At 39.5% G+C, this 16,114-nt stretch overlaps 1 protein-coding gene across 3 annotated transcripts in view; it reads right to left on the reverse strand.

Annotated features, from left to right (window-relative positions):
* The window catches only part of ryr3 (ryanodine receptor 3), an 89,298-nt gene that overhangs the window by 39,357 nt on the left and 33,827 nt on the right, over window positions 1-16,114 (reverse strand). For 2 of the 3 annotated variants that reach the window (XM_087805278.1, XM_087805277.1), the window contains 18 exons: window positions 15,962-16,097; window positions 14,488-14,583; window positions 14,313-14,431; window positions 13,122-13,255; window positions 12,007-12,248; window positions 11,420-11,612; window positions 7,385-7,601; window positions 7,037-7,141; window positions 4,319-4,422; window positions 3,894-3,977; window positions 3,552-3,711; window positions 2,721-2,865; window positions 2,439-2,644; window positions 2,202-2,376; window positions 792-1,000; window positions 553-716; window positions 438-486; window positions 204-364 (listed from right to left, as the gene is read on the reverse strand). In XM_087805278.1, the coding sequence (XP_087661404.1) occupies window positions 204-364; window positions 438-486; window positions 553-716; window positions 792-1,000; window positions 2,202-2,376; window positions 2,439-2,644; window positions 2,721-2,865; window positions 3,552-3,711; window positions 3,894-3,977; window positions 4,319-4,422; window positions 7,037-7,141; window positions 7,385-7,601; window positions 11,420-11,612; window positions 12,007-12,248; window positions 13,122-13,255; window positions 14,313-14,431; window positions 14,488-14,583; window positions 15,962-16,097 (2,699 nt within the window). Of the gene's footprint in view, window positions 1-203; window positions 365-437; window positions 507-552; window positions 717-791; window positions 1,001-2,201; window positions 2,377-2,438; window positions 2,645-2,720; window positions 2,866-3,551; window positions 3,712-3,893; window positions 3,978-4,318; window positions 4,423-7,036; window positions 7,142-7,384; window positions 7,602-11,419; window positions 11,613-12,006; window positions 12,249-13,121; window positions 13,256-14,312; window positions 14,432-14,487; window positions 14,584-15,961; window positions 16,098-16,114 lie in introns of those variants that run through there. The other variant, XM_087805279.1, reaches the window with a different exon arrangement.

Raw genomic sequence — 16,114 nt, forward strand, 5'->3', positions numbered from 1 at the left:
CTACATGATCAGTCTTCAGGCTTTACTCTGACAAGGGCCACTTATATAAAGCCAAATGGCTGTATTTTGCCCTCAGCCACACTTTTTACAAGTCTCATTGCAAGTAAAATACTCCTTTGGGTTTTTACCTATCCAGATCATATTGGGATCATTCCATGAGGTTACCTGACCTTCCCAAACTTAAATAGAAAATGGGAGCCCACCTCTCATGGACGCGGCCCCTCTCGTCCCCCAGTGTGACGGTGACCGTCTGGGTTTTGCTCAGGCTGAAGTTCTTGCAGTGGTAATGGTAATCGGGTGTGACCCAGCCTACCCACACGGACGCAGGGTCCTGTCCAGCGAAAATCCTCACCGAGTGGTAGTACTGTAGGGTTGTTAGCAGGGGCGGTGATAAGAGGCAGATGATCATAAGCATCGACGATGTTAGGAGGACTTACAGTCGTGATGCTTCCGTAGTCAACGGTTCCATCTTCTTTTGGTGGTTTGCTGCGGGGAAAATGTTGTTTGGCCAGATTTACCTGCTTAACACGTCTGTGGCGTCACATGACTCACCTGAGCTTCATCGATTCATCTAGTATCATGTCGGCAGAGTAGCACTCCACGGGCATACTCAGTCGACAGTAGACCATGTCGTTGTTGCTGTTCTGGGTACCGAAGGTCTTGTGGGTGACCTTGAGACAGGGAGGACTGTCCACTGTCCCATCAATCCTGGTCACCTGAGGAAACAAAGGAGAGCATGTATACAAAACAGCAATCACCAGTAAACACAGAACTAAGCGAGTTAAGTAAACCTCAATATGCATGTGGTCCCGGGGCACGTTGACGAAGGTGGGCAGGCGTTTGCTGAACCACATGGTGATCTCTCGGTTCATGTTGACAGCAAATGGCTCGAAACCCTCCTGGAGTCCACACATGGTGTAGTATTTGAAAGTGCTGGCGTCCTTGCCGAGGTTCATCTGGCCAATCTGAGACATGCCCAGACTGCAGACAGGAATGAAACCTGGAACAGGGAGTGTGAATCAATCAATCAACATTGGAGGTGCTCATGGGGCAGACAAGGGATGTAGTAGGAGAGATAACTGCTTTATTAAATGGCAGGTAAAATGATTGCCAGAGATGCTCTTGTGTTGTTGTTGATAGTGTGTGTTGGAACCAGATATCCATAACCTCTATTTGTTCTGATTCCATTGTGATTTTATTGTCTTTTGTGATGTTATTGTTCCTACTTTTATCTGTAAATTGTCCGTGAGAGTCATGAAAGGTGCTCTTAAATAACATTTATAATTATTATTATTATTATTTTGTGATAACAGTCGGGTTTCCTTTTTATAGTTTTATTTTGGTTGGTCACTTCCTGTTTTCTCTCTCTCCCTTGGCGGCTTAACTGATAAGACACGGCTGAAGCTGATCAAGTAATCACCTGAAGTACTTCTACCACGTACCTCGAGACTAGTGCTGTTTGATGGACCAAAAAGTTTCGATACGTTGGTATTTTGCTGTGAATTTTTCTCTCATGGTTCTTCGCTTCTATTTGGTTTGCATATTTTTGCCCTGCTTTTCGATCTCCGTACTTTTTGTTTTTGACGTTTTGGTTTTTGGACATTTCATGTAAAGACTTTTATTATGTTAGATATAACTGGTGATATTGAACTCTTGTTGTTTTTTTTAATTTGTACTTTGTTTGTAATTATTAAATTAGATATTTAGTTAATATTTTTGTTGTAGAAAATGGAAGAAAAACATGACTACAGCCAGAATGTCTCACCATTTTGTCAAAGCCAACTTGTTTATTTTCACATAACGTGCAGGGAGCCTTATTACGGACACGTCGCAGCAATGGAAAACCCAAGAGAAGAATGACATTTACGTTGACATTTACACAGAAATGTTCCATTATGTGCCAAGATATTGGACCTAAAAGTATACTGATTTATAAACATGCATTAAAATAGTTTGTAACTGCAAAAATCACACCACAATGAAAAACCTAATTTAATTCTAGGTCCCCTGCCCTGTCCTGAGCAGCGGTTCATTTCGTGGCTAATGGGTTGGTGTCACGGAGCACCTCATTATACTGCAATATCATTAGCATTTTGCACAGCTATTCATTTTGTGCACATGCTAACTGCCTTCCTGAACCTCTCGAGACACAACCAAAGAAACACAATCAGAGCAATAGAATCGATTTTCTGTTTTTTTACCTTCTTCAGTCTCAAAGTCAGCAAAGCAAAGTTCTGAGCCCTTGTTGGTGATCAGCAGCTCTCCGTTCAGAGTGAAGATCATGGACTTGTCCTCCATGTTGATCATGCAGCCGACAACGTCACCTTTTTTCCAGGGATGTCCGAAATAGCGCCCTCCTGCGTGCATGCGCCGACCCTGTGGAAGAAGAACTGCTCCATAAAGATGATTTTGGGACGGACTTTACAAAAGTCACTCACCCTGTAGCCATCAAAGACGAAGGCCTGGTCGTCTGCTCCCAGCTCCACGTCTGGTCTGCAGGCAGGTCTTGCCCAGCCGACTCTCATATCTCCTCCTGTCATAGCCTCAAACTCAAAGTACCACTTTCCTGTTTTAACAGCATACGTCTGCTCCACACGGAAAAAACGGATCGTCTCGATGCTCTCGTAGTCCAGGGCGTGGACCACTGCCACAAGAGAAATACTCCATAAGCAAGGAACAGCAAGGTCAGTAGAGCTTTAGATCTATGAAAAACAGTGTACCTTCCTGGTCTGGTGGGTCTATGTCATACCCATAACCGACCATGGTCCTGATGGCTTCTCTCAGACTATCTCTGTTGGACTTCTTTGTGCGTTCATCCAGTAAAGCGTAAGGCACCAGACGAGGATTACGTCTGCTCTTCAAATCCTGACAAGGAAACAGAGAATGACTCAGCTCTTGTCCTCTCATAACAAATGCATAAAGACATAAAGTTAAAGAATAATAATGAAAAATGTACATGTCCTTTCCATGTCATTGTACATTATAAATGCAATTTTCAAAAAGATAACATGGACAATTTCACCGTGTCTAAAAAAAAGGCCAAAGTGGAATTAGCATGTAAAATATTTGTGTATATTTTTCGCTTTTTTTAACTTTATTATTTTGTTAAAAGGGAAACTAATGTGAAAACCCAACCCTCCATGTTTCAAATTTGAAGTCTTCCTCTCTAAGATGCAATAAGTCCCTGAGCGTTAAGGCTAACCACTGCATAAACGTGCACGTTATGCTTAATCTTTCTACCAAAAACACCACAACACACGATAAATCAAGGAACTTCTTTAAATGTTAAAACAGTAATTTGAACCAACCAACCATCAAAAAAAGACTGATATACTGTATAAACGATTATCTTGAAGCTGTTTTCCCTAATTAAAGAAGTTGTGCATGGAAAGAGAAAAACGAATTCAGACTTTTTTTCGCTCCACAGAATCAAATCAATCATAGTAACAAGTTGAAAAGACAGTTACCTCTACAGAATAATGAGCTGTAATGAATAATATCACACTCGGTGTTGAACACGTAAGTGATCCGCAGCTATCAAATATATTTACCTGCTGGATGCCGTAGGTCCATCCTTGCTTGATTCTATCTTTAGCCCAAACGTTGTGTGCGTTTTCAGCCAATTTATCAACCAGAACCTCTTGACCAGCGTTCAGCTTCACGTCGGAGAGTTCCAGCGGCGCAGGCTTGTATCCGTTGGACATCATGTACCTGGAGAAATGAAGGAGGGAGTATTGATCACATGCACATTGTCCATCTCAATTCGTTAGTGAGGGTGATAATCCGTTATTGCATGCAGAAAAATGTAAAAACAATACTACTTTTTTATTCTGTTCTAAACATTATTTTTTCACACTGAAAAATTTCAAATTATAACAAAACTTGACTCTTACTCTTTGGGCAGTTTGATTTTCTTCAGGTCGTCCTCAGCGTGGACGTTGACCTGAGCCACGTGACATCCGAGAGCAATGAGGGTTCTGAGAAAGCAAACCAGTGATTTGTTGTCAAAGTCCTGGCTTAACTTTCTCTGAGAACAGCAGCAGAGTTCAGCGAATGGTTGCTACGTTGCAACAAAGCTCATTAGATAAAGATAAATGTTGGAGGCTCGGAGGATCAATACCGGCACGCAGCAAACCACTTCCAGTCTTCAGAGACCACAATGTAACAGATGAGCTGAATATAAAATTGAAGCTTGTTGTGACCTGACGGACCATCAGATGATTGTTGGCATGTGTCCAATAATATGAGTAAACGTTGAACTAATTCACAGGAGCATTTCCATAAATACCTTTTCAAATCATTGAACGGACGGTCTTACCTCAGCGTTTCACTCGACATTTGCAAGTTGTAGTTTCTCTCAGTTTCTGGCAGCTTGGTGAAATCTACGAGGCAAGGGTGCTGCCTCTTGTTATCATCACGAACCTGACGTAACAAAAAATATAAATCAGTATAATTCAACTGGAAATGAATGTCAAATTAATAGAAAGCTAAAAGTAAGCAAGTAAGTAAGTTAAGGTTATTTGTAAAGCGACTTACGAGACCATTTTTATATCATGTAAAATATTATTTATTTTATTTATATCAAATATATATATATATATTACACACACAAATGGTGTAAAAAAAAGTAATATTAAACTCAAAATGTATTTAAGTGAATGCATATGTAAAAATGCTCAAATACTTGGGAATACTTTATATATATACGTATAACAAAAACATTTATAGAAATTTCAAGTTAACAATTCAAATATAAAAATATTTAAAAAAAACAATTTAACAGGATGATAAAGAGAACAATTGAAATAGAAAAAAACAACCTGTGAAAACATTTAATTAATTAAGAGAAATGAAACATTATGACAAATGTAAGGTGCACTGCATTTTTGTATTTATATTTAAAAAAAAAGAAGAATAACTTCAACAAACATATTAAAGGACTTTAAATAAAAAACATTTAAATACACTCTGATAAATAATCTGGACACTAGCCTTGAATATATTTTCAATACGTTTCCGAAACATCTATGGGCGAGTGCGTTTGTCTGCTCTGGCAGTTATGTAATTGTTAGTGTTGCCCTCTAATTGAGCCTCATTAACAAGTCTCTCCAGACAATCGACCAGAGAAGCAGAACTCAAAGGCCACATCTGTGATGAAGGAAGAAAAAAAAAGGACTGAGCACTTTGGAATACAGGCTTAAATAGTTTAGTGGGACACGTCAGCTCCTGCATACAAAGTCATGTGGCCCGAGGCGGTGTCTGTTCCAATCCCTGCCAACCTGACTGCAGGACTGATCTTAATCTAAGATGAAATTAAAGGTATTTTTCATCAAATGGTCGCATGTTGAGGTAAAATTAAACACAGGACAACATTTAGGTCCAGATATTTGCTCAAAGATTCCCCCGATTGCTGCTTTTCTCCCTCCCAGTCATAATTAAAGTCACACTCTTGGAAGGTGAGAGGATCATTAGGTTGGCCAAACGGCCCCCGAGGTTTCAGCTTCAGAGGAGAAAGATCCAGAATGATAACTCCTGTAGCAAAGTAGATATGTGTGTGATCAGACTTCTAACAGTCACCGCTGCAGTGAGACGACTGGAACAAAGGGGCGAGATTCACAGAGTTGAACAGAGTGACAAGACAAAAGGATTCAATCTGAAACAGAATTAAGTCTCTCCTCTCTGAGATACAACACTAAGATAACATTAATCAGGACATGCTATCCGCTCGATTTCCAAATGTAATTGTAGTAAAAAGATGAGTTGAACAGTATTTTCTCATTCACACCATCAAATATCAGTAGCGTTTCAAGTCCTACCACAGCAGCTTCTATCTAAGTTAGTTTTGCCATTTCAGTTCTGTGTTATAAAATTATTTTGTTCATTAAAACTGTAATTACAGCGGCTCCTAGTTAATTGCGCATTTAACAAAATCTAAATAAAAAGTAGTGACTGTTTAGTTTTTCACTTGTTTCAATTAAAAACTTTTATTTGAACTTGAAAACTCACATTGTATTAGAGGTGTCATAGCTCTCAACAACCTTCTCCGGAAAGGTAACCTTGAATATCCCATAGTGCATTGCGGCCCAGTCAACCAGTGACAGCCGTCGATTACTTTCGACATAGCAACATAGATTAAGAATTAAAATACAATATTGTAGCGACCAATTTGCTGTAATGAGAGCACAGTGCAGAAAGGCACCATAGGAGTTCACTGTTTGTTGGCACCATAATGTGAGTGCGTTAATAAGTTCTGAGGTTGATTTGAAGTATAAATATGGAAAAAAATATGTGCCATTAGACTATGAATATTAAATTCTGACACGGAATTTTATAGCATCAAAAAGATTTTGATAAAACTTGACTTTGAATTTTTCATTCCTTTATAAATTCAGTGTAAAATTCAACATGTGAAAAAATAACATAATATATATAATATTCAGTGTAAACGATTTAATTTAGAAAGATTCAGTGTTAATACATGAGGGATTAATACTTGTTCAGGTTTTTAGACTGAATTATTTAAACTGAATTTATTAATTTTGAAATACATTTTTTGCATTTATTATCGTTTTTAAAATTAATTTTTTTAACTTCTTTTTTACACATTCATATATTCATGAATTGAACATAAATATATATAAAAAACAACATTCCTTGAAATCTGATGCTGTAAAAAATGCAGGAAAAATAGTGGAAGTAGAGTTTACAAACTGATTACAGCTCCAGACAAAATATTTCAATATAAGGTACTGTGTGCAAAAAAATGACTAGAAGGTAAACCATGAAGCGGAACCACTCTACACTGTTAGGATTTCTAGTTAATGAAAACGTAACATGGCCACCTATAAATAATTAAATCATAAAACGGTGCGTAAAACAAACTTTCAATTTTCATTGTATAGCCGTGATAAAACGGCAGAAGCGTTCATGTAGTCGAGGAGGACCTGAGGAGTTAATGAGTCATTAAAATTCACTTCCTGTCGGGAGATAAAGCCGACCTTCATCGGCGTGCTCCGGTGTGTTGAAGCACTCGTACCTTGCCGTAGGTCCAGCCCAGCTCGATCTTGTTCATCCCCCACAGCTCGTGGATGTTCTCGGCCAGTTTGTCCCGGACGTTGTCCATGTGAGGCGGGAGAACAATCTGAAAGCAGCGGACACGAACAGATGGTGAGTTTGGCTGACGAGTTACACCCATGCGCCAGAAACAACAAAACTCTTTTCATATCTGCTGAGCAGACGCTGCTATTAATAAGTCAAATGAGTCAAAACGCCATCTCCCATTGTGAGGGCGAAACAAAACCTGCACTTCAGGAACCCTGCCACGTAATTACGTCACAACACAATTAAATTCACAAATGACTTATAAATATTTTTATTTGCCGACCTGGCTGGTGTCAACAGGAGTGGGGATGAAGGAGGCCTGAGAGAGGAACTTAGTGGTGCCCAGCAGGTCTCGGACCCCGGAGTGGTCTCTCTTATACTCCTTCACAGGCTCCATGTGCATCTTCTCTTTGGGCAGCAGAGCCTCGTAACACGGGGAGTAACCAGCAGGGGGCAGGAACTTAAAATCTCCATGACGCCCACCCAACAAGAAACGGACCCTGAAGGGACAAAGATTGATGGATTTCAACAGAGATAAATGATGGAAGTTGACGTCGACATCTTGTAGGTTGCCGTGGTGACTGAAACTGTTCAGTAATTGGAGCCAAAACATCGGAAAAAATGTACAATGGGTCTCTCTCTCTTAGCCAGAGGTCTCTCCATTTACTACTTGTCTGGCAGAATGCAGTTTGTTGGTTTTTTTTCCCATCAAAGGTTGTTTTTAAAGCAATTGAAATGTTGACAAAAGAGAGATGCACAAGGGGTTACAGTGAAAATCATGAACATATGTATGTTAGAAGACAAAGTTACTTTCAATAAGTTACCAAGTTACAGTTACTTCCAAGTTACTCAGTTTCTTTCAAATTAACAACGATGGAAATGTTTTTCATTTTTTATTTTTATGCCATTTATTGTAATGTATCCCATTTTATTTAAATGTATTGTGTTTTATTGTACTAATCTCTTTTATTATATTGTTATATCTGTACTGCCACCACAACAAATTCAGTGTTTACCAAACTGGCAATAAACGTTTCTCACTCTTTTTTGTAAGGGAGAGAGAGAAGGCAAGAACAATAAATGAAATAAACAAACACAAATAAAATGAATATTAAACAAAGACGGTGTGTTACAGATTAGAAATCGAATAATAATGGTTTGGGAAAAATATCAGGGGCCAGACGTAGTGTGATGTCAGTTAAAATTTAAAAGCATTATGGTGTATAATAAAGACTGTGTACATACAAATAATAAACAACAATAACAAATAATGAAAGCAAGATCAAACAAACATTACACTAAGGTCTTGAACATGGCAGATGCAGGGTTTAAAGCCACAACCTTGTGATTAAGATGGTGAGTCGACGTCAACACACAGCCATATCAAAGTGACTTGTAACTCTTGTATATCATGTTACTTAAAGAGAGGAAAGAAAACATGAATTGCCTGAAAGTACCGTTTTTGGCAATCGTACGATAAGGCTTTAGATGGGAGGATTTGTGATTCAATGTGACATCTTTGAGCTGAAACTACTTAAATGATGGAGAAGCTGCAATATTCATTAAGACCTGACGTCCACCCTGGGATCACTTTTGTCCTGAAATCACCACTTACCCAAAACATGACGTACACTTTCCCATCTTGCCTGATTATTGGTCTTTAGATTAGCAGGGATATAGTTTTAAGTAAAATACAATAAAGTAAAAAGTGAGATTTAGATCAAATAGAGCGAGAGAGAGAGGATGTGTGTTTTATTTCGGTGCTTTGTGTCGTGGTGTGTGTGTGTAAGGGTGCGGCTGATCCAATAGCTTCTGGCACGGCACATCTGCACTTCACATCAGATTCTAGTCACAGTAATTGAGCTAACGGCGGCGAGTGACGGGGAACAGAGAGAAGAGAACTTTGTCAACTGATTGAACGAGTTGTTAATCTTATGGAACGTGTTAAAGATCTGAAATTGAATGTTGATGTTGTGCTGCAGATTATTTAATACCATTTTCTCTGAACCAAAATGATTTTGTGTATATGTGTGGGTTTGTGAATATGTTGGGTTGTGTGTGTGTTTCTTGTTTGTCAATATTCGTGTTTTGTTTGTTTTTGTTTGTATCGAGTTAATGTGTCATTTTGTTTTGAGTGTGCTTCCGTTTGTGTCTGGGTATGTGTGTATACATATATTTGCATTTGCAATTGTTGTCTTTGTGTGTATTTTTGTCTTTGTGGATCTTTCATGCTTTGATTTGGTTCATGTGTGTGTTTGTGTATTAATCTGTTTAGTTGAGTGCATGTGTGTCAGTCATGTTTGTGTGTGTGAGTATGCTTGTTTCTGTCTTTAGTATGTATGTAGATTTATCTGTGTTAGAGTCTGTGTTTGCTCTTGTGTTTTCGTTTTTGCAATATTTATCTGTCTGTCTTTATGTATGTATGTATGTATGTGTCTATCTGAGTTACTGTGTTTTTGGTGTGCTTGTGTAAAAATAGTTTGTGTATATCTTGTGTGGACTGTCATTGAGTATACAGCTATGTTCAGAATAATAGCAGTCCAACATGACTAACCAGATAAATCACTGTTTTTGGTATAAAACATAATAATAAATGGAAAATAATTTACCAGCAGGTGTAGTAAAGTCAGAGGAACCAACAGACCCAAATTTAATGATATGAATACTCCTGGGTCTGTGTAATTGACTAATTAAGTAAAAGGGGTGTGTTCAAAAAAATAGCAGTGTGGAGTTCCATCAGTGAGATCATTCATTATGTGAAAGAAAGGTTTAAATCAGGTGGCCCTTATTGAAGGATGAAGCCAGTACATGTTGTGCATGCAATTCTCTGTGAAAACTGATGAAAGATGGGTCGTGCTTTTATTAAAAAGTTGATTGGAGAGGGGAAAACGTCATATGATCGGCTGCTCAGCTAAAATGATCTCCAATGCTTTAAAATGGAAAGACAAACCAGAGAGACGTGGAAGAAAACGTAAGACTACCATTCGAATGGACGGAAGGATAGTCAGAATGGCAAAGACTAAGCCAAGGGTCTGCTTCAGGAAGATCAGAGACGGTCTGAAGGTACCTGTGAGTGCTGTGACACTAGAATACGCTTATGTGAGGCTAATCTACCAGCAAGAAGCCCCCGCAAAGTCCCACTGTTGCAAAAAAGACATGTGCTGAAGAGGATTGCATTTGCCAAACATCATGTCGACTGGCCTCTGGAAAAATGGAGAAACATTTTGTGGACTGATGAAAGTAAGATGGTTCTGTTTGGATCCAAGGGCCGCAGACAGTTTGTCAGACGACCCCCAAACACTGAATACATGCCAGAGCACACTCTGAAGACCGTGAAGCATGGTGGTGCAAGCATCATGATATGGGGCTGTTTCTCTTACCATGGTGTCGGGCCTTTATATCGCATACCAGGGATCATGGATCAATTTGGATACATCACAATACTTGAGGAGGTCATGCTGCCTTATGCCGAATGGGAAATGCCCCTGAAATGGGTGTTTCAACAGGACAATGACCCCAAACATACCAGTAAGCGAGCCAAATCTTGGTTCAAGACCAACAAAATTGAGGTTATGGAGTGGCCAGCCCAATCCCCAGACCTTAATTCAATTGAGCACTTTTGGTGTGACATATCATTAGCTGTTTCTGAGGCAAAACCCAAAAATGCAGAGGAATTGTGGAAGGTTGTCCAATCTTCCTGGGCTGGCATACCTGTTCAGAGGTGCCAGAGGTTGGTTTACGCCATGCAGCACAGATGTGCAGCAGTTATCAAAAACAGGGGTTATTCAACCAAATATTAGTTAACTCATTGTCAGGATTGCTAAATGTTAATATTTTTTCAGTTTATTTAGTAAATGAAATTTGAGTTTGTAATGAGAAATGCCGACACTGCTATTTTTTTGGACACAGAAATATCACCTTTTCCTTCATATTCTGTAAAGTAATTAAATATTTAATAAATAATAAATAAACTTTTTTCTTTATGATTTGTTGTGAAATACCATGTGCAGCGTTCCTAATGAAAGAAAATAAAAGGATTTTGAGCTTTATTCACTTTTTTAAAAACACTGCTATTATTTTGAACATAGCTGTATGTGTGTGCTTGTTTGTTGCAGTTTTTGTGTTGCTTGTGTGTGTTTGTTTCTGTTGGGTGTGTGTTTTTTCAAAGTTAATGTGTCTACCTGTGTGTGTGCATGTGTGTGTCTAGAGATCATAAACAACCTCTGGAGATGCTCGGCTCACTGACATCAGTGTTTTTTCGGTAAAAAGACGAGTGAGGCAGAAAATCAAAAGGCCATGTATCTGTGCAGCTTCTTACTTGACTCCTGCGGAGAAGCTGACGACAGGGAAGAAGAATCCATCTGTGTTGAAGTCCTCGAACATGCCCTGGACCGGCTGCCCGTTGATCCTGAAAGACATGCTGGGAGCGCCCAGGTCCAGACAGCAGCTGACCACATCGTCTGAGTTCAGCAGGTGCTGGTTAATGGAGGCCACAGCTCGGGGGATTCGGCCTGGGTGGTGGGGGAGGGAGGGGAGACGTGGTATAAAAGTTGCAGAGTCACTGCCAATGTGTGGGTGATGGGGGGGGAAGATGGATGAGGCTTTGAAAGATGAAAGTGTTGAGAGGAAGTGATGGCTCCCAGGGAGGATTTTGAAATATAGACTGTTGAATTTGAAGGACTTTTCAAGAATATGCTGCAACTTTGGTTCTGTTAGTTGAAACTGAACGAGATCAGGAAAGTGAAAAGGTGTTTAAGTAAAGTGTCAGGACGAGATCGGAGGCTCGATAGTGACTTTGACCTTCAGTTAATTGGAAATCCAAACAGGGACCTTTGAAGCAGACAGCTGCCCGCATGCGAGTCGATTGAATCTATCAATTGTAGCATCGGGATTCAAGGGTCTTACCTGACCACAGGTGCAGCCCGTCGAAGCTGTAGGAGTACAGGTCATCGCCGACACCGTTGCCCCCCCATCCCTCGCCACCGCCGGGATACGGGGCATAGCCTTTAGTGTTGGCCCAGCCGACCCTCAGGTGGGTGGGCTCCCCCGTCACGAAGTGGTCCACCTGGTCGATCACCAGCTCAAAGTACCACTTCTTGTACTGAGCGGAACCCTCGGCCATGCCCAGGAAGATGTTTGGACGCATGCTGGAGACAAAAATAACAACAAAAAATGACGAGTTGACATTTAATAATATTTTAGGGCCCAAGTCAGTGAGCACAGAGGCTCATTCCTCTCTTCATCTGTTGACTAAATGCGGCAGAAAAATATGTCTTCTTACTTTCAAAAAACGTCTTCTTGCTTGCCTGTACACTTTTTATTCTGCTATGTCCCTCAGAGCCTTTTTTCTCAGCACCTCCGGAACATGCTGCTGGATACGGATCTTGCTTTAATAGAGCCACCAGATCCTAGATCCTCTCTATGGCCCTGTCTAGACCTTGCTGACCCTGCTCTACACTGTTCTCCTCTCCCCTCTTTTCTTTATCTCTCCTTCTACCCATCAGCTACTGACAGCAAAAGTTCCTCCACAACTGAGCCTGGTTCTGATTTTGATTCTGATTAGCTGGCAACAGTTTTTTTCTTGTCTAACAAGGTTTCATTTGAACTGTCTGCAGCTCATTTATGATTTCACATTTTAAATTGAATTTCCTCTTTCCTTGTATCTCTCAGTCGATCTTTCATCACTCACTTTGTTTTCTTAATTTTTCTTAATAAAAGTCTCATTTTATTTATTTATTTTTTCCTTTTTTCTGAGTCATGCAGCGTCAATGCAGTATTTTAGCTTCAATACCAACAGAATTTTTTTTTTAAATTAGTATTGTGAGCATATAAGCCTGTAGTCATTCCCAAAAGATCTGTATTATTTGAAATCAGAGAACATTAGTTAGGGCTATTGGCTCTGCCTTTTTAGGAGATATGGAAACTACATTGTATTGAAAGTTTTTGTCAACAAAAATAAAAACAGTAATTATTCTTTCTGATGTCGCAGACCCTTTAAGAATAAAGGGTTGAAGGTTCACCTCTGGACGTCGTTGACCAATCGAGTCTGGAGAAGCAGATCCCTCTTTGGAAGCAAGTTGTCACAGATCAGGTTCTGATTTGCTCTCACTGCCACTCCATTACAGACACACAGTGAACACAGGACGTCCAGAATCTGACAGAAGAGAATACATGTAAAATTACTTTGCTCTGAATCATGTAAGGAGGAGTCATTGTTTACCAGGAAGCATTCATGGGGCTTGGTGTAAAACGGTGTACACAGCAGGTCAAAAGGACAAACCAATGACTTTCTCACTTCATTCACAGACAGCAGCTGGCGTTTACAAGCCTGGCCTACATGACCCAGAGAGTTTACAGAGTAAATGTTGTCCCTTTTAACAGTGAACCTGAGGTGACAAGAAATGTTTGAAATCCGCATTAGAGCACAGAGAAATTGTGCTGGCCCGTTAAAAAAGAAAGCCTTCTTGAGTCCCTCATTTAAACAGGATTAAAGTTTTAGAAATGTCATCATTTCTACAATTGATTGTCTTCACCGAGGGTTTAGTTTTGTTGTCGTCAGCCTGTGAAGGGAGACAGTGGGCAGATTAGAAGGATAAGCGTTGATATTGGCGGCTTTAAAGTACACTATGTCCCTATCCAATAAACACTGCCTAGAAAATGGCCTCCATTGAGAAAAGGTTTTTTTACACGCAGGTAAAGGAAATCATTAGATTTTTCTGAAAAACCTATATATTATAATATCTTTAAATGACATTGACAGTAATGAGAAATATCCTTTTTTTCAGATTTAAAATGTTAGACTTGACTGAATCAGAGCATGCAAATGTAGTTTAGAAAAAAATCCTAGAAAACATATTTATCGTTACAATTACTTGATTATAATTATAAAGCAAATTGTTTAAAACAACGTAGGGACTCATACTATATTTTTTATGTTATAATATATTATATACTGTATTAAATGTTAGTCATTTTCTACTGCTTATTTCCTTATCTAATTGTCACAAAGTTACACACAAGCACCCCCAAAAATCCTTTATTTTATTTATTTTAAAACAGCCCTAGTAACTGTCAACTGTGTTTCCAACTGTATTGTGTTCTGACGACATGCCGTTATGGTTTGGTGCCTAAAACACCTGAGAGCCAAAAAGCAATTAGCAGTTACTCCAGAATTCACTTTGCCAGCACTTAGCTCCTATTTATAGTCCCACCTTGTGATTGCGTCCGTTCTTGTAGAGCAGAGAGATGATGGATTTAATGTGACCCCTCTGGATGATGTTGAGAGCCTCTGGGCTCTCGACCAAGATGCAGTGCAGAACTTCTAATATTCCTACGAGGAAATAAAGCCTCTTAATAAAAGTTCTCACTGACCTTTTATGATCCTACCTGATGACGACTCCAGTCTCTCCAGTTTGCTGACCAGCCAGTCTAAGTTGCGTGAAAACTGGGTACAGTTGTTCCTGTTTCCTCGAATCAATGATGCTGAAAACACACAGATCACAGACTGACATTAACGAATAATAATATTCATTTTTGCAACACGTGCCTACTGTCAATAAACCTTCTGATGTAAAATGCATGAGCAGAGAAGTGGCCCCACCTCACTGCCACTGACTCATTCGTCTGGACGCCTCAAGAATGATGATGTCGGCTGGAGAATGAGACGGACTTCCAGAAAAGTAGTTTAATCGGATTTGTGTCAGCTGAATATTATAATGAATTATAGGAAGTATAATTGTCGAGGAGGGGACTGAATTTACAAGTTTACACTTTAACGTGTTTATATTTTATGCTAATCTTTCACAAACTTTAAATCAACTTTCAAAACAGTCCCCATTCTTCTATCAAATCTATCAAAAACCATTTCATTTTTTCTACTCTATACTTTGTGAAAGCTGTAGCTTCTGTATATATCTATATCTATATATATATCTATATATAGATATAGATAATATATATAGATATATATATATATATCTATATATATAGAGATAATAGTAGTAAGTAAGTAGACAAGTAGATCATCCCTTTCAACTTAAACAGAAGAAAGTTGATATGGTGATGATGAGTGTGTTTTTTGGAAGGAAACTAGAGTGTATTGACGAAACTCACAAACACAGAAAAACACCAAAAATACTGAGTATTCTGTACTAACCACTAGCAAATACACCTGATCTAAAAATAAATTTATAAAACTTAACATGAAACATATACAGTATTCACATTTATGAGAATAACTGGTTTATCAGGTTCATGTTAATTACTTTGCCTGACCACAAATGCAGCGTTATAGACATACAAATTCTTAACTAGGTCAACAAACACACACATGAGAACAACACTGTCTTCTATTGCAGAACAGAGGACAAACATCTGCGCAGCATAATCCATCATGGGAAACCAGACTGTTCCTCCTTGGTGGTGACCCGGCAGAATAAACGGCTGCAGTGTATTTGAGGATTATTCAAGTGTGTGTGTGTGTGTGTGTTTAATGTGTGAAGCAACATGCTGTGGAGGTGATAAGGAGAAAAGGGGCCGTCAAGGTGAGCTGCTCTGGGAGGATCATCTGACGGGAAAACAAACTACCAAGTTTTTGGAGTGGAAACTTTTCAGGGTCACTTCATTAGCATTCATGACTCAACGCAGCCCGCCTCACCACCGGCCCACCCTCAGAGAGCAGGGTAATGGCAGCACCTGCGACGGCTGGCATTTTGTCAGAGGCGCTATAATTTCCTGAAATAAATGTCGCAATTGTTGGTGATGATCGTAGTGATCGGAGAAGAATGTGCAGCAAATGTAATGACTTGTAGAAGGAAGGTTGGGGGGAAGAGGAGAGGGGGAAAAGGTCTTCGAGTCCTACCCAAGAGTTCGTAGAGGAGGTTAAGAATGTCCTTCCATGCGGCGCCTGCTTCTTCCCCGGCCAACTCTCCGAAGTGAGCCGCGCTGTTGTACACGTTCATGCGGTCGATGCATTTTGACAGGAGAGACAGCATGCCCTGAAATATCCAACATG

This window comes from Callionymus lyra, chromosome 13, assembly GCF_982586985.1.
Source record: "Callionymus lyra chromosome 13, fCalLyr1.hap1.1, whole genome shotgun sequence".
NCBI classification, from domain to species: domain Eukaryota; kingdom Metazoa; phylum Chordata; class Actinopteri; order Syngnathiformes; family Callionymidae; genus Callionymus; species Callionymus lyra.